Source organism: Lepisosteus oculatus, chromosome 5 (assembly GCF_040954835.1).
Source record: "Lepisosteus oculatus isolate fLepOcu1 chromosome 5, fLepOcu1.hap2, whole genome shotgun sequence".
Classification (NCBI taxonomy): Eukaryota; Metazoa; Chordata; class Actinopteri; order Semionotiformes; family Lepisosteidae; genus Lepisosteus; species Lepisosteus oculatus.
In genome coordinates, this window is record NC_090700.1 from 32,415,557 (window position 1) to 32,439,508 (window position 23,952).

General features: G+C 44.1%; 1 protein-coding gene across 1 annotated transcript in view; it reads left to right on the top strand.

Annotated features, from left to right (window-relative positions):
• Nucleotides 1-23,952, top strand: part of dennd2c (DENN/MADD domain containing 2C) — a 47,743-nt gene that overhangs the window by 16,058 nt on the left and 7,733 nt on the right. The window contains exons 2-12 of the mRNA XM_069190295.1: nt 1,636-2,549; nt 7,085-7,218; nt 7,853-7,953; nt 9,847-10,017; nt 17,006-17,099; nt 17,460-17,504; nt 17,945-18,132; nt 19,057-19,166; nt 20,908-20,977; nt 21,123-21,200; nt 23,799-23,939. Coding sequence (XP_069046396.1) covers nt 1,807-2,549; nt 7,085-7,218; nt 7,853-7,953; nt 9,847-10,017; nt 17,006-17,099; nt 17,460-17,504; nt 17,945-18,132; nt 19,057-19,166; nt 20,908-20,977; nt 21,123-21,200; nt 23,799-23,939 — 1,875 coding nt within the window. The 5' untranslated portion in view covers nt 1,636-1,806. The remainder of the gene's footprint in view (nt 1-1,635; nt 2,550-7,084; nt 7,219-7,852; nt 7,954-9,846; nt 10,018-17,005; nt 17,100-17,459; nt 17,505-17,944; nt 18,133-19,056; nt 19,167-20,907; nt 20,978-21,122; nt 21,201-23,798; nt 23,940-23,952) is intronic.

Consider the following 23,952-nt stretch of genomic DNA (forward strand, 5'->3'; position numbering starts at 1 on the left):
TAATTATCTTGACACGTTATTTAGTAAGACCTTGTTTCGAATATTGTGTGCAATATTGATCACCGTGTTGCAAAAAGTGACTACAATGGAAGCAGTCAAGAGAAAAGCAACTAGATCCATTCCCAAGTTTGTCCTGGTTGACGCGACTGGATAATAGGTTCATAACAGTTAACTACTGAAAACCAAATGTGCTAAATGGGCTAGAATTTTAGGTACTGTACTTTCTCTTGTTGGGATCCTCTCTACAGTTCATATTTGTTATCATGGACCTCCCATGACCATGGCCATGGTCTCACATGACCAGTTAAGCCATAAAACATTTTTTTTTATGCAACCCAGATTATTTTTCAGAAAAGAAAGCCAAAGCCGAGCGCCTGTCTCTCAGACTCCTATGAAAAGAGTTTGGGTCAGGTGAAACACAGTGCTGGAAGAAACCCTGGCGTTCTGCAGAAATCTGCTCAGCTGGTGCTCTGATTGCAGTCTGCCCTGGCCTGGTTCTGCCTGTTCCGTCCCGCCCTCCTCTAAAACAGACACTCAGCAGATTTAGGTCATGTAGAACAAAGAGTCCTTAGCTGTGTGTGGGGCCGGACAGAGTTCACAGATGTATTCCCTGCTGCTCCCCCTCCCCTTGCTGTATTGGAGCTGCATTCAGTATCTGAGGATGCCAGTGCATGCGACAGGAAGTGAGTGTTTGGTCCTCTTTCCCCTCGCCTGCATGTCACCAATACCACTGTGCCCAGGCCACATCTCACTGTCACGGCAGGGGGAGTTGATACCGTGAGTGGGTGAGAAATTGCAACATAACTACCATGCAAAAATTAACAACTATTTGAAAAATACCTGATACCTTAAAATATTTTTTTTTAATTCCAGAAAGTTTTTTCACTAACACCTAAACTGTTTTTCTCTTTTTGATTACGTAAAGGTGTTGGTTTTGAGGCGTTTCAGTTCCACCTTCTCTCTACTCCAGTTAGTCAGTTTTTAATTTTTTTGGGGGGGGTTTACAATGGATAGTGATTCAAAATAGTCTTGTACTGGAACACTTCCTGTAAACCTCAACTGTGACAAAAATGTTGTGGCTCCAGTGTGCTTGGCAGCATGTTGCTTGTGCTGTGTTCTCTACAGTGAGCGTTGGGTTTCTCTCTTGCGTTTTCAGGAGTCTTGGACTTTTTTAAAGCAACAGGTCACCAGTACAGAAATATCGACTCGTATTCACACAGATCAGACACCTATTGCACAGTTCACAGTCTTCGGCCTCTTCTATGAAAACTGCAGACAAAACAAACCAGAAATATTATTTAATGCAAATTCTTTTGATTTTTTTATATTAAAGCAAGGTGTACAATACGCTGGCATAGTTTTGACCTTTGGTTCTCATTTAGTACACTGCAATGTGGATGAGTCAACCTTATAAGGACCTTTGAGACAGATTCTGTTCATGATAGCTGAAGTTTAAAAATGGGTTTTACTTGCAGGCATTGCAAAAGTCTGTGTGTTTTTGTTGTGGTTTTGTTCTGTAGGTGACCAGACTATGAAACCTTGGAATACATTAGTATGTTCTGCTGTCTAAGGTTAAAACCTGCTCTTTCTCTTCGCTGCTTGTGGAATAATGGACTGTGGTGTTGTGTCCTTCAGGATTCCCTCTGAGCGGAGCAGCAGCGAGGGACAGGGATCCTGGGTTGGAACAGAGATGCACGAGAGTGAGCGATAGAGTAAGGCATCGTCTCCGTCCCTCTGGGCAACAGGAAAGACCAGCGGCGATGCTTGTGGTGGCCCTGCACTGAGGGTGGGTCCGTCCCTCTCGACATGCATGCCCCTGGAGGAGCGGCTGCCCCCTGGCACTCTCCATCCTCCGGCAGGGCTCTGGCCCGCAACCCTGGTGTCAGTATCAGGCAGAAGATCTCCCAGTGGGAGGGCTTGAGCCAGCTGGCTGCAGAAGGTGGCCACAGGGCAGCCTCTCGCACCCTTTCGGACAGCTTGGGAAATGGAAGCTCCAAGGCCAGTTTAGCTAAAGCCAAAAGCCTAGGCTTGGATTTCAGGGAAGGCCAGTGTTGTGGCATCAGACAGCAGCAGAAGCCTCTCCCCTGTGGAAAAAACACAATTTCGGCAAATGGATTGGGGATACAGAAGGATGTGGCCGTCAAGGAGCCTGACGATGGCCTTCTGCCGGAGGACCCTGGACAATCTCTCCCGCCTGGGAATTTCTACACTTCGCGGGGGTTCTGGAAAAAGATGGAGGAAGTCCCCTGGGGGAAGGAGGCCGGTGCTGTTCATAGTAAACAGAGGAGCCCCGACTATGTGGAGAAAGGGGTGCAGGTGTCTGTGGATAGGCCTTGCCCTCCCTGCCCTCCACCTAAGCCCCAACGCACCTTCCAGTACCTTGGGGAGCACAGCCCTCTGGGGTATTGGCGCCAATGGGAGAGCTCAGCTCCAAGACACAACCGCTCAGAGGGAAGGAGTCGACCCCTCCACACCTCTCCTCCGACCTGCCCTCCTCCGCCTTGCCCCGCCGCCCTTAGCAACGGCATCTCCAGAGGAAAGAAGAACAGGTAAGGAATTCCAGGGTGGGATTCGCGAAGACCACAGCTATCTTGAGATTTCTGGGAAGCAGGAGGCTTGTGTTATACATCAATGTGCTAAGATTAGGATTATGTAGTACATTTCCAGGTGATCTATAATTTAGAATTGAATGCTTAAATTCTTGTGGACAGTTACCATGGGAACTGTAGCTCTCATGCAGCTGTATGCCAGGCCCTTCCACACAGTACATGCAGTACTGGGCTGATTTAACACCCTGTGTTGTGAACTGTCATCCATGGGGATGTTCAGTATTAGCCCAGTTGAATGTGAACCAGATTTAATTCTCACAGGTTTTGTGCTGCAACTGTTTGAATAGGCCTTCTTAAGCACCCCTCACTGTAACTACAAGCCTGTGTGCCAATGAACATTTTGCACTCTGGGCTTGACTTTCTCTACATGTGAAATGTGGGCAAACTGCCCTTATAAGTCTTTAACAGATTGGCCACAGGGGAAACAAGTTCTCTGCTTTTATTCTGGGTTTTCTACTGCTTTGTTCAATTTCCTTACTATACATAGCAGAAAATTAGTCTTCAACTAATAAGAGCCGTCTCTTTATTTTTTATATCTTTGTATTTATATTGCTTATCTTTATTGCACGGAATGTTATTCAATAGTATTGTATGGTGTAAAGTGAGTGGACTCTGGTTAATCGGTAATGACTTCTCTGGAAGTTGGATAAGGTGTACTGAAGCTCTGTTGTTGCATGATGCTTGCTACATATAAGACAGAAACAGCATCTTTGAAAGAGCATAACAGAAGTGTGTGTGTCTACCTTGCATGAAAAGATTCTCCCAGATGTGTATCTGTTGCAAAACTAATTAATCCTTGAAGACTGGGGTAAGTATTATATACAAAACCAGTAATAAAACATTCTCAAAGCTATTGAACACCATTGCCATGACGTCTGAAATTACTTTATAGGCACTGACCTTAACCCAGCCACTGATGTCCTTTGGTACATTTGGGTTGAGATGTACAATGGTGAAGGTAAGAAACCTTTCACCAGGGGTTTCCCAGTTCAAGTCCCAACACTGATGTGTGTAACTTTGAGCAGGTTCTTTAACATCTTTGAGCTCCATCCTTTGGATGAGACATTAAACTGATGTGTCCTTTTGGCACAGACTCCAGTTCAGCCCCTTGTCTCTGCAACCCCTCTGGGTAAAACTGTCTGCTGAAAAACTACTTGTCAATTTTTTTATTAACCCGGACATCTGAGGAATGAATATACATAGGTCATGAAACAGCTTTTTAATTCCCTCGTGTCTGTAAGACACCTTTTTCCTTCAGCGATGGATGGCAGCCATTTGTATGTTTTCTGGTTTCTGGACTGTATTCGGCCCACATCCTTTTTAAATGACCCTGAGAATTTAAAAATCTTTCCAGTCTTTTAACTGGAAAAACTGAAGCCTTTCAAAGAACTGAACTGACATGCTTGCAGTGTTTCTAAGAACTGCTCATACAACAGAAACAGACAAGGGTCTTTTCTGAGACGAAAAGGAAACAGAGTAACAGAACTTTTGCAATTAAATGACCACCAAGTGTGCTGAAGTGAGGGAATTTTAGATGACGCACACCACTCCAAGGACATAAGATCACGACAGGAAAATGCTGGTATCCATCCATACCACTTATTCTTTGGGAAAGCCAAGCCAGAGCCTGTAGAACCTTTGGGTGCAAGGTAGTGGAATTACACCCTGGATAGTAGCCCACTGCAGGTATCACAGAGAGAACATGCAGACTCTGTACAGAAGGTGCCATGGTTCTGGATCACACCTAGGACCCAAATTCTGTGAGGCAGCAATGGCCATGCCATCAAGCTGCTCAATTCTGATTATTCAAAGCTACTTCAGCTCCATTTGGTTCACAATGCAGTATCCAGAATGGGTCACTGCACATCCTGCCCCGTTTACATTCAGTGCAATTAGCTGCCTGTTCAGTATAGAAGTGCTTTTAAATTTACAAGGCCCTTCGTGGTTCTAGGCCTTCGTAAATATAGGATGGGTTGGCTCATCTGTGCCTATATTTGGACATCAGCAGATGCTGAGTTACAGCTAGTTCCTCAAACCCAGCTACAATTAGGAGGACTAAGATCCTGGAGTGTAGAAATGAATTCATCTTGACCCTTCTTAAGAAAAATGGTCTAGGTGAATCTTTTAAATCAGACTTTAAACCATTTACTTTAGTTTGTTCTTCAGAAGGAGTAAGCACTTGGAATCCCATGGGCGCAGAGTTGTGTATACAGATCTTTCCATAGAAAGGCACAGAACTGCAAGTATACCAGTTTTTTTTAATGCTTCGCCTGTTTTTATTGCTGTAATCACAGGAGTATGTGTGCAGAGTTCAGCAACAGCTTTGTCTGGATACTAATTCAATAAGCACAAGCTGTCTGCTTGGTTGAGGGGCATTAAAGACAGTTCTTGTTTTTAGTGAGTGGGGCCTAATGATGAAAATCATGTGAACCCCTGGGTAGATGTGTTGCCAAGTGTGCTGTCCTTTGACTTTACAGCAACCGAGAGTGGCAAAGGACCACTTTTCCAGTGTCATCAACGGTATCCCTGAGTTGTTTAAACAAAGCTCATACAAGCATGTTCGAAGCAGAAGAAAACATGCTTCGCAGCAGAGTACAGTAAAAAGGGCTCACTGCTGGCTGACAACATGAGGGATTATAGGCTGCGGCCTCCTGCCAGCAACCTCTCTTCCAGCTGGAAGCCGACCAGAACATGATGTCATGTGTTTTGGCAGCGGCTGCCTGCATTGTCTCAACTTGGCCTAGTTCTGACTGGAGCTCAGGGGAACAGTGCAGCGGCAGTTTGAAAACATCCTGTAGTTAAACCCGCGCATCTTTCCAGCGCTGGAGATAGCGCAGTAAGGCCATCAGCTTCCTGTGTTTCAACACCACGCCCAGCCCCCGCTGTGAAGCTTTAGGAGGGCTGTGATGGTTTTCTTAAAATATGTCTAAATAGGAGTGCAGTCTTCATAGAAAATGTATCCTTACCTGACTGGCTTTGTAACAGCAAAGTGATGTGGTGTACGGTCCTAGTTCTGGTTAACCACTGGGGGTAAATGCAGATGTTTTGGGTGATACAAGCTTCCCAAGACTCCTGGACTCCTTTCAGGAAACTGCTGGACAAGATCCGCGGATCAATTAATTCTAAACAGCCAAATGAGCCTGACGGGTCAAAAGGCTACAGTGGATATGATGAAAGCAAGCCATTCCTATGTTCTTTTGTAGGCACGTTGATGAACATGCCTGAAAATTAAATGCAGACAATCTGCTTTCCCCTCACTGCACACGCCGGCACTATCCTTGGAGCAGGGCAATTAACTTCATGCAGCTGCCAGGCAGAGAACAGAGGATAGGAAAGACACAGACAGCCCATTCTCTCAGGAGCTGCTGCTGCACGCTATTCTGTAAGAGAGGCTCTGTGTCTGGGTCTGTTGGACTCTTTTCAACAATCATGTTGTCGTTATGCAGGAATTGTCCTATACTGCAGTTAATCACAACTCTTCGACTACAGGGTTAATGTTCAATTTCTAACTTGAAGCTTTCCAACACATCTGAGTGAATCTGGCAGTGTAATTGCTGAAACCCAAGCACACAGTTGCTTTGTACATCGAGGCCTGCAGATTTAACAGTCAACCACTGTGTTTAGGTGAGGTGGTAGGGCTCGTGGAAGTAACCACGAACGACGGCAACGTGGAGTCCTGGCATGTTGTGTTGCTGGGAGGCCTCCCTTGTCTCCACAGCTGGATTTATCAGTCCCATGTTGAAACCAGTTCCTGAAGATGCCGTACTTTTCATTTAATTCATAGCAGTATTTCTTAAACAAATTGTATGAATGAAAAGAGCTCCTAAAATTATTGGCTTCTCTCAGCCCTTTAGGAAAATAATTATTCCTCAGGCTTAATCGCAGACATTGCTGACTGGCTGGTTTCATTCACTCATTACAGAAGTAATAATTACTCATTCTTTACATTTATATAGCGATTTTCTGGTCACTCCACTCAAAGCGCTTTACAGGCAATGTGGACTCCCCTCCACCACCACCAATGTGCAGCACCTGGATGATGCGACGGGAGCCATAGTGCACCAGTACACTCACCACACACCAGCTATCAGGAGAGAAGAGCGATGACCAGGATGCTGGGGTAACATCCAGGAATTTTTCATGACCACAGAGAGTCAGGACCTTGGTTTTATGTCTTATCCGAAGGATAGTGCTTTTTTACGGTATAGTGTGCCCGTCACTATACTGGGGCATTAGGAGCCACACAGACCACCCCTTCTGGTCCCACTAACACCTCTTCCATCCAGGTACTGGCCAGGTACACACCTGCTTAGCTTCAGTGGGTTGCCAGTTGTGAGTTACAGGGTGATATAGCTGCTGGCGAGAAGTGTGCAGCTTTCTTTCCTCTGTGCAGCACTTTCAGTGTGAGGCGAGCCCCTCTTAGTACTAATTAACGTACCAATTAATGTACTGTATCTGTTGTGCTTTTCCCACAGGAAGTCCTTTGAGTTTGAGGATGCCGAGCGGCTGCAGTTCCTCGTGTCCGGCAGCACGGAGGGCTCCGGGGAAGCACGGCGTTCAGGGCTGTACCACACCATGTCCGAGGACAACATCTACGAAGACATCATCTGTGAGTCGGCCTGCATCACGTGCGGATGATTGGCTCAGTGGGAGAAGGTTCCCACTGAAGGGGCACAGCTACTCAAAGGGCAGCAACGCTTAGTGCTTTAAACCTGGGCAGTGTCATTAGCTGAGTGGCAGGATACTGTCAGAAAAGGGCAGGTTTGGGGATTTGTGAATTTCTCCCACAGTAGGGGCGTTTGCAATTTCTATAGATCAAACATCACCCGTTCAGTCATGGGATTTGTTGTTAACTCATCATGGTGTGGATTTCTCCTGCAAGGCTCCTGTAAGCTTGTGGTACAGACAACCGAAATGGCTGGCAGGCCAGGGGAGAGCACGACCTTGTTCCCTCCCTGCTCATTTGCAGATGGAACAATTAGAAATTTCTAGCAGGAAAGGTATCAAACAAAAGGAATTGGCAATTCCAAAAGAGATTTTGGCAGTGACTGAGGATGTCTTAGATCATTGTGGCTTTGCAAGTGGCTATGAGCCCTCTGTGATGCCAAAGCTGCGTCAGACCTCCATCAACTGCATCATCTGACACCCACTTTCAGGAGTTGAAAAAAAAACTGATGTTGATAGTTTTCGAGAAAAACTTTACCTGGACTAACTGGACTATAACTGCTCTCTCCCGGCTCCAGACCCTGCCAAAGAGAACCCTTATGAGGATGTGAAGCTGTCTCCTGTGTATGAGCAGAAAGGGAAGACTATACCCAGGCAGCAGCAGGACAGGCTGCCGAAGGTAGGGCGTTGCACCATTGCCTTTCCTTCTGCTGCAGCGCCAAGTGCCAGGGGCATGGGCAGTGCCTCTCCATGGATTACACTTTCCCTTGTGAAAATGTTGGATTTTTTAATTGCCTTTCGATTTCTCAACATGATTCTTTCACTAGTCTGAGAACTACCTGCTGTACCGTGACTGCCTGACATTTGTCTTTGTGTTTCCTCTGCTATGTTGTCCGGCTGCAGCTGATTTCTGTCTGTGACCACAAACTTCTGTCTCAGGCCATAACCAGGGGTGGAGTCCTTCTCCACTCTTCTCCGAGCTGCAGACAGTCTCGGAGGGATGAGCAATGAATTGTCTTGTCAGTCTCTCGGCCCATGTTGCCTTGGTTCTCCAAGCTGTGCAAAAAGCTCTCCATCCTCATGGCTGTGAAAGTGCTGGTTACAGCCCTCGTTACAGCAGATAGTACAGTGCTAAATTAGAGGAAAACAAGAAGACAGGATGCATCCCTCTCATTACTAACCTTCCTTGCCTGTTGGGTTTCTAATACTACACTAACCTAAAGGCCTTTAGTAAGGTGCCTTCTAAAAATCCCAGCTTCCACAGCTTGGTTAATTATGTTATTCATAACACCTGAAACTCTTTGTGTGAAGAACTGCCCCCTTTTCTCCTAAATACACATAACTTCTACTTTCCAGTGGTTTAGTTAACTGTGTCCTGAAATATAACTACAAAGTCTCCCCTGTTGAAGAGTACAGATGTCTGAGCTCTGTTGTCCTTGCATGATGTAGGACCATGCTGTTTCCAAGGTGTGTTTCCAGAAGCCTCCGTCACCCCTGGCTCCTTCAAAGGGCGTAGTGTGTTTTCGGTGGTACATGGCAAGCGCAGAGTAGCAAAGCTTTCCGTGAATAGCGCTGGTGATATTGTGGTGCAAATTGTGTGAAGCCATGCCATAGGTGAAACTGCCAAATCAACGTGCAGGTTAACATTAACGCTAATCATTTGTGTGCTGCATGAACAGAACCTGCAGATGACCCCCGAGAGTGATTCTGCATATTTAACATTGATGAACTAAACTGCTTACTCTCGGCGTGCTTATCCCATCCCCTTCTGCAATGAAAGACGAGGGTGATTTGTTTTGATTTCTGGATTTTGATGTGACAAAATCTGACTGTTGGAATTGATGAGAGCCCTGTGTGAGAGGGACCCGGAGTGGTAAAAGGAAAGTGCTCCAGAATATCCCAATGCACTTCTCTCCTTTGTGTTTGAGCACTGACAAGTCCGGCATGAGCCAGCAAGTTGAAGTGGAGTTATTACTAGTTCCTCCCACAAGATGTCAGCCTATGACCGGTTTACCTTCTCTGCATGCAGCCGGCACACAAAGGAACAAGAGCAGGCTTCTGTAACCTTGTGTTTGCATGTTTTACTTTGTTTTTTTATAACCCTAATGCACCAACACAAATTGCCTTTTTGCTTCTATTAAAGAGCATGAGAACCATTGGTAGAGGAACTGCTCCGTTCACAAAATAGTCTAGCAAGAGTTCCCATCCCAGCTAATGCACAGCCTGGCAATCTGGAATCTGGCCCATCATTGGCTAATCTTATGTAGTACTGGCGTCTATTTCTACAGCTGAGATGAGCTGCATGACTCTGTGTGTCTCTTCGTCTTCCTCACTGGCCCACAAGTGGGGGGAAAACCAGTACAAAACTGTAAACTTCTGTTAATTTTGGGGAAAATCCAATGTCCTTTTGTTTGTTTTCTTTCGGTGTTCAATAAATCAAGCCAGTGTTTTTTTTGCTCGGTCTCTGTAATCCAGGGGGAGAACGTACAGGCGAGTAGGAAGAAGTGCGTGTAGCCCTGGCCTTCGTGTGCTGGCTGTATAATGACCCCCATCTCTCTCTCCCTCTTTCCAGCTGCCTCCAAAGCCCTCCACTCTCTTCAGCCGACAGGTGCCCACCAGCAAAACGTGGCGGGGCCGGGATTTTGGGAAGAGGGAGGTTGGAGCGTCCCCGCTGAGGTCGCCCCTGACCACCTCTCGTGGCACAGCTCTGGAGGGGGGATCCCGTCTGCGCAGACAGCCACGGGTATGCGCATTTGCACGTCTACACGTCTGCGTGGAGTATAGATGCACGGCAGAACTGACATTACGCGGGTACACAGGGGCCAGTCCAAAGACCACTGCTCTTCCTATCCCATATCAATGATCTAGGCCCTGGCGAGGAAACTTACCAAATATAATCTTACTCAGGAGGCTTTGTAGTACTAAACAAGGCAAATTAACATTTGTTAGGGTTGTGCTAAGCCAGCTAGTAAATGAAAGAGGAGACCCAGTAAAATAATCTTGTTTCAATAAAAGCAAATTAATTCAAAATGTGAAGCATGCAATGTGAAAGCAGCCATATCACCCTGCAACTCACAACTGGCAACTCACTGCTGCTAAGCAGGTGTGAGCCTGCTCAGTACCTGGATAACAGACCTCCTGGGAAAAACTAAGGTTGCTGCTGGAAGAGGTGTTAGTGGGGCCAGCAGGGGGCGCTCACCCTGCGGTCCATGTGGGTCCTAATGCCCCAGTATAGTGACGGGGACACTATACTGTAAACAGGTGCTGTCCTTTGGATGAGACGTAAAACCGAGGTCCTGACTCTCTGAGGTCATTAAAAATCCTAAGGCGTTTCTCGAAAAGAGTAGGGGTGTAACCCCGGCATACTGGCCAAATTTCCCATTGGCCCTTACCAATCATGGCCTCCTAATAATCCCCCTCTATGAATTGGCTACATTACTCTGCTCTCTACTCACCACACACCAGCTATCCACACTAATAGCTGGTGTGTGGTGAGTGTTCTGGCGCACTATGGATGCCGTCGCATCATCCAGGTGGATGGTGCACATTGTTGGCGGTGGAGGGGAATCCCCATTACCTGTAAAGGATAGTTTCCGAGGATAGTTAGAATCTGAGGATACCAGCTTTGTGGCTGGTTTCTGGGCAGATGTGTGAGTAGTGGCAAGTGGAGGGAAAAAAGTGTTTGTGTGTAATAGAGGCGATTTGATTGCAGCAGCTCGGCAAATGCAGTTCATGCCTCTGTTCCGCGTTGACTGTCTCTTTAATGAGAGAGAGAGAGAGAGAAAGAGAGAGAGAGTTGGCCTGCATTGCTGCCAGTCTGTCTGTTTGTCCTTGGCAGTACGACCATGCTGAGGCGCTTGAGCAGAAGAAGGGGCAGCTGATGGAGGAGCAATGCCCTTTGGGGGTGAGAATTTCAGCAGGCAGGGAGGGCTGCTGGGTCCTGGAGGGTTTTGGGGTTCACTGAAGGAGTGGGCTCTAAGGGGCTTAAGGGAGAAGTCCAAAATCTTTACATTGCATGTTTCTTCTGTTTGCTTTCTTTCGGAATCTAATTGCTTTGCATTTGATACAGTTGTGAATTCGTGGTTTCCAGATTTTGTGCATGCACTTTACTGTTGCAAACCCTGGATTTACACTTCACTGAATGTTCAAGCCTTACGTAGATGAAGATCTGATGAAGACAGCAGAGTTGCTTTTACGTAGTGCTGATTTCAGGGACAGTGCTGAATTGATTTTGCTTTCATTCAGCACCCAAGTCATAGCAGACCTTTAATTAAGAAAAGCTTAATTAAAAGCTTTAATTCAGAAAAGCGGCTGTTTTTAATCATTTTTCAAAAACAATCATGTTTTTTTTTGCTTAAATGTAGGATCTTTATGCACTGTATAATTAAAGTTACTCGTTTCTGTCTTCATCTACTAAAGAAACTCGTAGGAAAATTTCCAGATCTTCGTATGACGCTTGCATGTAAGAAATTGAATGCAAAAGTCTTCCTGTCTCTGAAATAAGCTGTGGCTTGTTTACTGTGCCTTAGATCTACCACACATGTATCCAGTGTGCATGTTTATTTTCCCTACACAATTACAGCAGTTCCCTGCTGCTATATTTAGATGCTTCTCTTCTGAGATCCCTGTATAGTGTGGTTTTAGGATCGATTTTCAGTCTCAGCTGTAACAAAAGAAGCTTATTTACATTTTCTTGAGAGAAGTATTTAAGGTTTTTTCAGCAGTTCCCAGGAGTCAATATTGACCAGTGAATGGTTCAGTTCTGCTTTTAGCATAAAATAGTTCCGTCATGTGGATTGTAACCGCAGACTTGAAGTGCTAGAGTAAATTTAAACATTTACATTTGTGGAGCGTTTAAAACTCTCAGAAAAGCCCTTTGCAGTGTTCCTGGTCCCCAGTTCTGAGCCTGAAGTGTTGCTTTGCAGGGGGTGTTTGAGATTTCAAGTCCTTAGCTGCTTAAGATCTGAGAAGAGGGTTTGACTTAAATAAGGCTTATTGAGGCTTAGTTGGACAATTTTAAACCTTCTGTATTATAGCCCTTGAGGACCCAGAAAGGAGACCCTACTCTAAAGTTGTCTGTGTAGTTGAGATTGAGTCTGTGTTCTTTTGCTTCATATCATAATCCAGTTGGAGACAGATAGGTGCAGCCTATATCCGAATCCTGGCTGAAGTGAGGTCATTATGGCACATTTTGGGTTTGTGTACTGTATTGGAGTATTGGAGTTCAGTGTCTGTGCCTGTTCTCAGGAAATGGGCAGATATAGACTGTTCTTTTGCTTTAAAAGAAGATAGTGAAATGAGCTGGAGGGACGCACTCTCTCCTCCATAATTGTGTTTAGCAAATGCTGCCAGCATACAACACGTTCTCTTGGTTCATCCTCTCTTTTGGAGATGTGAAATTAATTATTTCAATAAAAACAGGGCGTTCTGTGGAATGCTTACATCTGGCATTTTCAGCTGTCATATCCCTTACAGATGCTGTGGGAAGTTTGTCCAGCTACACTGTTCTGAAAATGGTCCTGGTTGGGTGATTTCACACTGCAGCACCAAATATTTAGCGATACAGAGTATTCATATGTAGGGAATATATTAATATATATGAATCTCTGGAGATGCATATGAGTTTATGTACAGTACATGTTTTATTTGACTTTTTGCACAGGGACAAAAAGTCTGGTTTCTGTGATTGACAGGAAGTGGTAGAGACCCTTTGAAGTACAGTAAAGCATCTCTCTGAAGTTCAGCAGACTGTACTCTGTGCTGGGCCTACTGCTGTTCTGTGTGTGTTCAGAGATAAGAAGTTTGTGTTATGTAACTTCATTAAATTGAGTCGAGTGAATTTTGTTTTGGGTGGGAGAAGCAATTGTTAGCCCCAGATTTGTACTCCCACCCACATTTGCATGGTGTCCAATGTGTAGTTTTTTGAGAATTTTAAACAATTCTGGCTACCCTAACACTGTTCTCAAATTCAGTTTTTTATCTCAGTAACACAATGTCTTTCTCTAGTCTCAGGCAACAGAAATGAAAGACAATGACAGAGTGAGTTGTTAAAGTTCCCTAAAACCAACCACAAAGTCCGAAATAAAATTCTCGAGACTTACACTTGTTGGTCCCTAGGTAGATGTTTGTGTATTGTGGACAAGGGGCAGATACTGAATTACTTACTTCTGATCGCAGTAACCTATTGAATGGCTGGTTGAATCAAACTGAGGGACTGCAACCATAATAATTGTCTGAGATGAAAGGGTTTCTTTAATTGGTAGTCTAATAGTGACTGAGGCAGATAGATTAATTTTTGTCTCAGTTTGTCTGACTGTTCTGGGACGCACTGCTGCTGAAGCCTGCGACAGTTCAGGAGTAGCCATCATGCCCTGTGGACATGAGCATCACTAAAATACATTTTTTCTTCTATCAAAATAAACTTTATTTTACAATAAACATCTCACAATAAATACACACTCATGCAAAGTCATATAATCTCTGCTATATTACAGCTGTTCTAAAAAAAAGGTGATTGTCCTTTACTGAAACACATATGGAGATCTCAGTATTGTATAGCTTCCATCTTCTGTGGACAACGTGCAATATCTACACTCATACTAACTGAAAGTTTACTGGTAGTTCATGGTTTTGAATCAGCTCATGATCTTGCTGTTTCTTTTACATGGAAGGAATCCTGTTTTACTTCCAGCCTGCTTTGGCAAAAATTCTGTATACAATAGTGAGCTAATTAAGAAAAGTTATAATAAGCAGAATCTTTTTTATAAAACTTTAATGTAAAATCACATCCTAGGCATTAATTAAAAGCAATACATGTAACATTTCACACGAAAGTTGAAAAATACTGAAGCCATAGGATTGTATATAATATGATCATATTTTTCTTTGTTCAAAAGCAATAATTCCCAGCCCTGGTCCTGCAGGAACACTGTTTTTGCTCAAGCTGAGTTCTTAATCACAGGCTTGTTGATTTGTTTAGTATTCTATTTGGATCATATTGTTCAATTTGCTTTCAGCTTATTCCGGGTAAAAAGAAATTGGTACTTATTTCATATCCCTGAGTTTCAGAACTGCCCTCTCTCACAAGTGCGGCCTGAAATACAACCAGCTGGGCCTCTACAGAGGGACAGAATGCTCATTGTGGGCATGTCCGATACAACACCTTTCCCACCTGTGTCTGTTCATCAACAGATAATCAACTAAGTTTAGTCAGAAACAATGACAGGTAAGTTAAGGAGAAGCTGAGGAAAGTATGTTCTGTATTCTGAAGTTCTTAGAAATAGTGCCCTTGAAATCTAAATAAATAAGCAGTTCAATTATGTCATCAGTAGGCCCCGAAGATGTAGAGTTCAGCTGTTATAAAACTCAGCAGACATGTGAAGCGTTAGCATCTCTTACATACAGACCTAATTAGACAGAAAAGGTGACTCACGGTGGGAATGTCATTCCCACCTGCCTATACCTTAATTGATCACATATTAAGAGCTATTTAGTCAAAAATAAAGGATGAATATTGGAATTAGCAAGATGAATAGGGGCTGCATAGAGGTTCCTGAAGGTGTGCTGAAGGTGTTGAAAATAATGATGTTTAGGATATTTTTTAAACCAAAACATGAATGCTGAAAGCTGGATCTGTAACAGGCACTAATGATTAAGCATCCTGGAAGCAGGATTGAGAGCCACTGACTTAGGTCACAAAGAGCAATCGTCCTAAGAGGCCTCTCAGAGGTTATGCCTGTAATAAGATCTAATTGGTCATCTACCCACCTGTAGTCTACATTCAACATTTTGAGCACCAGAGAAGTGGTTTCAAAGAAAAACATTTGAGGAAAGACCAGAAGAGAGATGAGCTTTTTGCTGCAAGATTCGTGAGTAGTTGTTAAATCAGTTTTGTGTTTGTTAGTTGCAGCGTACATACAGTAGAATAAGAAAGAAGTTAAGCACTGCTGTTTAAAGGTGAACATTTACACCAAACACTGAGAAAGATAATCCCAAACTTTGAATTGCCTGGTGTCACAATTATAAACCCTAATGGCTTTGCTGTGGTAAATGTGGTAGCGTCCACCAACTGTCTTGTAGCTTTTCTGTGTAATTGGACAGTGGGTGGAAGTTTACATTTCATTCTTTTATCTGACCCTTGGTGTGGGCATCATCTGTGTTCGGTAACATTGAATGCTTTGCGTCATTGTATGCTGATTACAGTATAGACTGGACTTATTTTGATTTTAGTTTTTGCAGAGGAAAATCAGGTATCTGCACACAATAGGAGATGTGGCTTGTCAGTGTGCTGCTCCATACTTAAGCCAAGAAAAAGTGACCTGTTTGCTTTTGAAAGAGCAGAACATTTGCAAGAGAAAGGCCTCTCAAAATCCAAAGCTCTTTTTGAGAAGTATCCATCAAACCTCTGGTTTGGGGGCCAATAAATCACAAATGCAAATGGAACAAAAATTATAGTCCCTTAGGAATATCTATAATTTAGTCCTACCAGCAGGTTTCCACCAGTGCTGTTGTCAGGGTGACTGAGGGCCATGAATGAGAGAGCCAGCAGCTTTCAGCTCATCTGGAACTGATTTGAGAATTGTGCGATGAGTGCCAGGACTGGTTCAGTTCACTCGGCAGCTCCCAAATGTTATTCTGAGATTTTGTTTTATTCGGCCAAAGCTGCTCTTTGGCAGACCTACTCTCCCTGCTCTTGTTCTGTGCTTGTGAGATGTAGGAATTTGTTTCTTTCTGGAACACAATTCGACAGAAAACCTCTTGAAATTGTTGGCTCCAATATATTTTCTTCAGGAAGTAACATTTTATTCAATGTGCAGTAAATGAGTTGCAGTTTTTGTGATGAAGTCCAAAAATGCACTGCAAACCAAAAGACCACCTTGAAAATAAGCACTTGGACAGTTTTTTCTCTGTCTCTGTTCTTCTCCTCAGTATTGACGTCAGATCAGTGTCATTCTTTAACAAACAGCCTGGCGATTGATCAGTGTTGTTCTCATATGGCAGGAGCTGGATGCCTCAAGCCCAATAGAGGGATTCTATCACACACTGAGTCAAATTTTATTGGATGGAGCATGTGTCGGATAAGACACATCAATTTCTTATACTGTGGAGGAGATTCAGTAGCTTTGAATTAACCCTTGAATTGAACACCTTAGTGGAAGAGCAATATGAGGGGCTCATCTAGCTATAATCTGATTGGCCTAGGGAACATCTTCACGATTAGCATAAAGTGATCAAGGTTCCCAATCCATGCACCAGGTGGAATGAGTTCAGAATCTGCAAAAAAGGGGATGTTGGGGTGGATATGGGTTCCAACAGGGTAAAATTGTGTGACCTATATTTTTACTTAGCTGGTGATGGAGAGTAAGCACTTAGTTCTTGAACTTCAAGTTGAACATCTGTAAGTTGTTAGGATGTATGCCGTAGATTTTGCTCTTAAATATGTGTGATTGAAATAGCTGAAAAATCTATGATGCTGATATCTGCACATCAGTGGGTTGAGTACTGTAAATTCAGAGTCAGGGGTTCACTGAGGACTCAATTTAGAGATGTGAAAGGAAAACCGTTTCTGAAAAATGGAGACGGAAAACACAGCACGCAGACTGAAACCTTGTCCCGTGATCTTTTCTCTCTTGTGTAATCGTGGACAATAAATAATACATTATTTGCAGCGTACCAATGGTGAATGCTGGATGTAATGAGTGCAAACTGGCCTGTTTCTTTTCCACTTGCAGTACGTGAACAGGATTCAGGAGATCTTTAATGCCAAGAGGGGAAAGAAACGAGTGAAGACCCAACTGACGAGTGGCCAGGAGGGCCCCAGCCGAGGTACATCTGCACAGATGCAAGCTCTTGAGAAACAGCCTGCCATCAGGCAGAGACCCCTGCCAGTGGGGTTTTCTGATGAAGACGAGCTGCAGTTTGAGGCGTTAATTAGTCTTAGCTCATATTTAGCTACTGTGCCCTTACAAAACCCATGATCAGAGCAGTCCTTTCAGACAGCTTTGTATGAATCACGAAGGAGCAAGCACAGGGTGGGCCAGCAGTTCCCTCAAGGTGCTGCAGAGGGGTATCAGTGTAAACAGCTTTTTGTCTAAACCACGTGAACGCACGAGTGACTGGTGGGAGGCAGGTGGATCTCTGCCCAACCTGACATGAATGAAGAAGCTGTTGTGCATGTCTTTGCAGATGATGCCAGCGGGACAGAGAGTGATCCAGAAGAGAATGGCAAAGGTCAGAACCATTCGTACACTACAGAGCTCCAGCCTCTAGTACCCATGCTTCATGTGTGTGGACATCTTGGCTGGTGTGACACACCTGTCACCCCCTGCATGGGGAAATGTTTATCTTGTAGCTTAAAAGCACCATCTACAGCAAGATCAGTTCTTAAGCTGTTAGTGAGTCTTCTCTGTTTGTGTTGTTGTTCATTACCTGATTTGTAGGTTTAACCTCAAAATGCAGAATAATCCATTCTATTACACTCTAAAAGGATGCGATTTAACTACCGTAGGTAGATATTTAAGGGGAAACAAAAACATTAGACTGAGACTTTGCATTCTTTGGCACAAGTGGAGTCAAACAGCTGGACGAATAGATAATCTTTTTAATTTTGCAAAATACAACTAAAATCCAATTTCACACCATGTGTGTCTGTTTCTCTGCCATGTGTCCAGGCCAGGCTCGCCGCTCAGTCTATGTCCACTCCACTCTTCGGAGGAACCCCCGCTACCAGACCCTGGAGAGGGACCTATTCGAGCTGCAGGAGCAGCAGCTCTTCGAGCTGTTTGTTGTCGTGTCGCTGCGAAAGAAGCCCTCTGGAAACACGTACACACCAGAGATCACACAGCAGTTCCCCAACAAGGTGCGTTCGCCACTTCAGAAGCTCTGCCTTATATAAAACACCTGCTGGACAGGAGCTTTCCTGGACCAGGGCTGGAGACTCTGGAACAGCACGCAACATTTCTAGTGCTCACCATTTTGAAGATGCAGGCAGCATGCTAGATGGCAAAAATGAACTTTTACAAAACAGGATACCGCTTGTTCACAAGATTCAAATGACAGGCCTCTGTGGGAATTAAATTTGGCCTGTGTTAAAATGTTGCAGATACATGGCACTGGTCACTCGTTTGCCTATTATTTCTCATTTGTTCCTGACTCGGGTAAAAAAAGAGTCTATTCAAGGATCGTCAAGCCAGGTTACAAACAGGTTCAATATCAGCAGGTTCACTTCAATTTCAGTAAAAAGATAGTTTAGTTGTTTAACATTTGTGAATGCTGTAGCATTGTACATGTGTTTCAAGTCATTTGGTTTGATTCTGAAGAATTCTAAGAGCATTGTTAACACTTTGAGATTCATTAATTTAAATTAATTGGTATATTGATTTTTTCTTCATCTGCTTTTTCTTCGTTTTGCATCAAAGATGGGATGAAATATGGAGGAAGGTCTTTTCTGACTAAAATAAATTGCTTTTGTGGTAAATTTTCAGTTTGGAATAGCTTTACTAATCTGCACTTAAATGTCTATTATTTTCTTTTGCGGTTTGATTATTTTTCCAGTTGTACCTCACAGGCAGCTTATGCTGACAGACTTTGGCTGTGTCATAGTTTTTTTCTACAGGACCTATATTGTATAACAGTGCAGGTTTTTAAAATCCTTTTTAAGAAGCTGGGCTCTAGTGCTTCCGAGTTGTCATGGAGATTTTGAGCTGCTCGTGTCTGAATGGAGTGAGAGTTCTGCGCTTAAACAGAGGCCCACTGACCACCTTCTTCTTCTTACATTGGGCAGTTTGAGAAGTCCACTCGGCAGTCCAAGGACGCTGAGGACAGGCTCCAAGCCATTCCCCGCTTCTGCTTCCCAGATTCCCAGGACTGGCGTCCCACTGCAGAGATCACCAGGTTCTGTTCTGATCGTCTCATTGTATTCTTGTCTTCTCCTTTCCTCAAGGCTCATACTTCATATTACCATCTTTGTTTCCGTGTGGATGGTGCAAGGGGTGCATCTAGCTTAATGACAGCCTTAGTGCCCACAAGTGGGTAATTCTTAAACTTAGTCTAACTTAAACTAAGTCTAATTGCTTGAGACGAGTTGCTATTTCACATTAGAAATGTTACTCCAGCGTGTCTGAAGTGATATTGATATCACCCTGCAACTCACAACTGGCAACCCACTGAAGCTAAGCAGGTGTGAGCCTGGTCAGTACCTGGATGTGAGACCTCCTGGGAAAAACTAAGGTTGCTGCTGGAAGAGGTGTTAGTGGGGCCAGCAGGGGGCACTCACCCTGTGGTCCATGTGGGTCCTAATGCCCCAGTATAGTGATGGGGACACTATACTGTAACCAGGCGGTGTCCTTCGGATGAGACGTAAAACCAAGGTCCTGACTCTCTGTGGTCATTAAAAATCCCAGGGCGTTTCTCGAAAAGAGTGGGGGTGTAACCCCGGCGTCCTGGCCAAATTTCCTATTGGCCCTCCTAATAATCCCCATCTATGAATTGGCTTAATTACTCAGCTCTCCTCCCCACTGATAGCTGATGTGTGCTCACAAATGTCTTTTTAAGATAATAAAAGGCATACAAATAAAAGATAAAATACACCCCATGGAGAAAATAAAAAATTCAAGCAAATCTAAATTTAACTATAAGTAATCATTTTCACATTGCAAAGTTTCTTAAAAAATGTGTTTTAAAAACATTGTTAGTTACTGGTCATTATAGAGCACGTGTTCCTCAGTTTTGGAACTATTTACCAATATATGAAGATCTATTTACCAAAACTGGGTATTGGTGTTACCGGGTGACTTTTTGGCTTTTTGAAGTACAGAAGGGCCAGTATCAGCCAACAGCAACACAGGTCATCTCTTGGTAAACAGATCTTTATTTGCTGCCTTTCTAACAGAAAATTAAACAAAGTAATTAGAACTACTACCTAATTAAAAATTAATCTCAAAACCCTTGATAAGTATCTGTTAATGAATTTGAGGAAAAGCCATTAAAACTTTTATTAAGTGAAAACATTTGACTGGTTTAATAAATCAGTTATTGGGGATCAGGTGCTTATCTGCAAAGAATTGTCTGTTTTCAGGATTGGGTGGTACAGCACTCCCTGGAGTGGTTCAATTTTTTAAGGCCTCCACGTGCATGCAGTATAGTCTCTGTAATCCAGAAATTGGGAGTTTGATGCTAGGATATGTAATTAGCTGACTGGGAAAGCTATTTCCCAGCTAGGCAGTGTGTTATCGTCCATCTCCAGCTGGGCTGCAGAGGTTCAGAGCCAATCCAGTTTCCCTGGTATTTTGCCTCAGCAGCTCCCCCCAGTGGTCATCAGATCAATTGTGAACTTGCAGTTCTACTCCCACAAGTTCAGTTCTCCTTGCCACGTCTCAGCCCTGCCGTGCTTTCTGTCCTTGAGCGAGAAGGGACCAGACGATCAAGGGTCAAAGTCGATGAGTGGACGCTGTGTCTGTCTCTCTGGACAGCAATGCATAGTCTCATTCTTTGAATGGTTGTAGGTGGGCTTAAATGGCAAATTGGCAACTCTAAGTTTTGAAACAGTATAGAAAAGAAAAGATTAGAGCGATATGAATGGATTAGAGTAATATAATCATTTACTGAAGACTGACTTTTTATTCTTGGTCCTCAGTGAAACCTTTTCCTTCGTGCTGACGGGAGAGGACGGCAGCCGCTGGTTCGGCTATTGTCGGAAGATTCTGGTAGGTTTTCAGGGTTTGCACGCTGTGTGTCTGATCAGCGTGGTTGTTCACCACGGTGGAGGAATGCATTAAGTTTCTTCAGTGCTCGCGCATGGTTCTGCAGTCGTGACCCGGTTTCTCCCCTCTTTCTCGGTGTGTCCCCCAGCCCAGTGGGAAGGGGAAACGGCTTCCTGAAGTACACTGCATCGTCAGCAGGCTGGGCTGCTTCAACCTCTTTGCCAAGGTAAGGCAGCTGCTCAGACTCGGATCCCTGCTCTATTGCTCAGTCAGCTGTGTTGCTGCCACATGTGCGTCATTTCTGAACCCATCAAACGTACCTGGTCTTTAAGGGACAACTGCACTGAACCCCTCCGCAAGTCTCTTGCATCAGGCATCAGTACAGCTGAAAATGAGCTGTATCCTGTGAAGACAGCATGCAAGTGGAAGACAAATTCAACTAATCCGCGTTGCTCTCTGCGGCTTGTCTTGTGCTGCACTCGCAGTGCCAAGTCAGTGCTTAGATAAGCTTTAGCATTAGTGGGTGGTTCGGCTGTGCTCTGCTGAAAAACAACTCAGGTTGGGATTCATGTTCGTGTTGCATAAAACGGCAACCACAGTTTGAAATACCCAGGACAGGTCCTGTCCAACAGAAAGGACACCTGCACTCATTGAGGAGCCCAATCTTGTTGTTTCTGCAACCGTGGCTGTGGTTGTATCTCATTAGCGATTGTGGACACGCAGACGAACCTCTCAACAGGCTGGAACTGATACTCTGGCTCGTGCCTTTACCTTGGAAAACCTCATAACCCAATATATCCCTAGGCATTGTATTTCACAATGCGCTTATCATGGATTGTGAGCAACTTCATGCATTTGCAAGGAAAAAAGCATTCAAATATTCATTTACATCCTTGCCCAGCATTTCTGCTCTCTTCCCCCTATAAGCATATCTAAAGGGACATTCAAATACAGTGCCTTGCGAAAGTATTCGGCCCCCTTGAACTTTTCAACCTTTTGCCACATTTCAGGCTTCAAACATAAAGATATAAATTTTTTATTTTATGTGAAGAATCACCAACAAGTGGGACACAATTGTGAAGTGGAACGAAATCTATTGGATTTTTGAAACTTTTTTAACTAATAAAAAAATGAAAAGTGGGGCGTGCAAAATTATTCGGCCCCCTTGCGTTAATACTTTGTAGAGCCACCTTTTGCTGCGATTACAGCTGCAAGTCGCTTGGGGTATGTCTCTATCAGTTTTGCACATCGAGAGACTGAAATTCTTGCCCATTCTTCCTTGCAAAACAGCTCGAGCTCAGTGAGGTTGGATGGAGAGCGTTTGTGAACAGCAGTTTTCAGCTCTTTCCACAGATTCTCGATTGGATTCAGGTCTGGACTTTGACTTGGCCATTCAAACACCTGGATACGTTTATTTGTGAACCATTCCTTTGTAGATTTTGCTGTATGTTTGGGATCATTGTCTTGTTGGAAGATAAATCTCCGTCCCAGTTTCAGGTCTTTTGCAGACTCCAACAGGTTTTCATCCAGAATGGTCCTGTATTTGGCTGCATCCATCTTCCCCTCAATTTTAACCATCTTCCCTGTCCCTGCTGAAGAAAAGCAGGCCCAAACCATGATGCTGCCACCACCATGTTTGACAGTGGGGATGGTGTGTTGAGGGTGATGAGCTGTGTTGCTTTTACGCCAAACATATCGTTTTGCATTGTGGCCAAAAAGTTTGATTTTGGTTTCATCTGACCAGAGCACCTTCTTCCACATGTTTGGGGTGTCTCCCAGGTGGCTTGTGGCAAACTTTAGACGAGACTTTTTATGGATATCTTTGAGAAATGGCTTTCTTCTTGCCACTCTTCCATAAAGGCCAGATTTGTGCAGTGTAAGACTGATTGTTGTCCTATGGACAGACTCTCCCACCTCAGCTGTAGTTCTCTGCAGTTCATCCAGAGTGATCATGGGCCTCTTGGCTGCATCTCTGATCAGTCTTCTCCTTGTCTGAGCTGAAAGTTTAGAGGGACGGCCAGGTCTTGGTAGATTTGCAGTGGTCTGATACTCCTTCCATTTCAAGATGATCGCTTGCACAGTGCTCCTTGGGATGTTTGAAGCTTGGGAAATCTTTTTGTATCCAAGTCCGGCTTTAAACTTCTCCACAACAGTATTACGGACCTGCCTGGTGTGTTCCTTGGTCTTCATGATGCTCTCTGTGCTTTCAACAGAACCTTGAGACTATCACAGAGCAGGTGCATTTATACAGAGACTTGATTACACACAGGTGGATTCTATTTATCACCATCAGTCATTTAGGACAACATTGGATCATTCAGAGATCCTCGCTGAACTTCTGGAGTGAGTTTGCTGCACTGAAAGTAAAGGGGCCGAATAATTTTGCACGCCCCACTTTTCATTTTTTTATTGGTTAAAAAAGTTTCAAAAATCCAATAGATTTCGTTCCACTTCACAATTGTGTCCCACTTGTTGGTGATTCTTCACATAAAATAAAAAATTTATATCTTTATGTTTGAAGCCTGAAATGTGGCAAAAGGTTGAAAAGTTCAAGGGGGCCGAATACTTTCGCAAGGCACTGTATACAAACACAATTTAGATTTCAATTAGATGTACTAAGCCTACTTCTATATTCATGCGAAGTGCTGATGATTATCAATGATGACTATAGTGATTTTAAAATGGTTCTAGTGAATCAGGTTATTGATTTTCACCTTTTTCCTTCATATCTGACTAATTCATTGCCAGTGAGGACCCCAGTCCCGGTGTTTGGCCTCCTGGGCAGTGTGTGAGCTCAGGGTGCCGCCTTCCTCTCTGTTTTTAGGTGCTGGAGGAGGTGGAGAGACGCAGGGAGATCTCGCCCGCACTGGTCTACCCGTTCATGCGCAGTGTCATGGAGGCCCCCTTCCCCGCGCCTGGGCGTACCATCACTGTCAAGAGCTTCCTGCCTGGCTCTGGGAACGAGGTGAGGCCCTGCC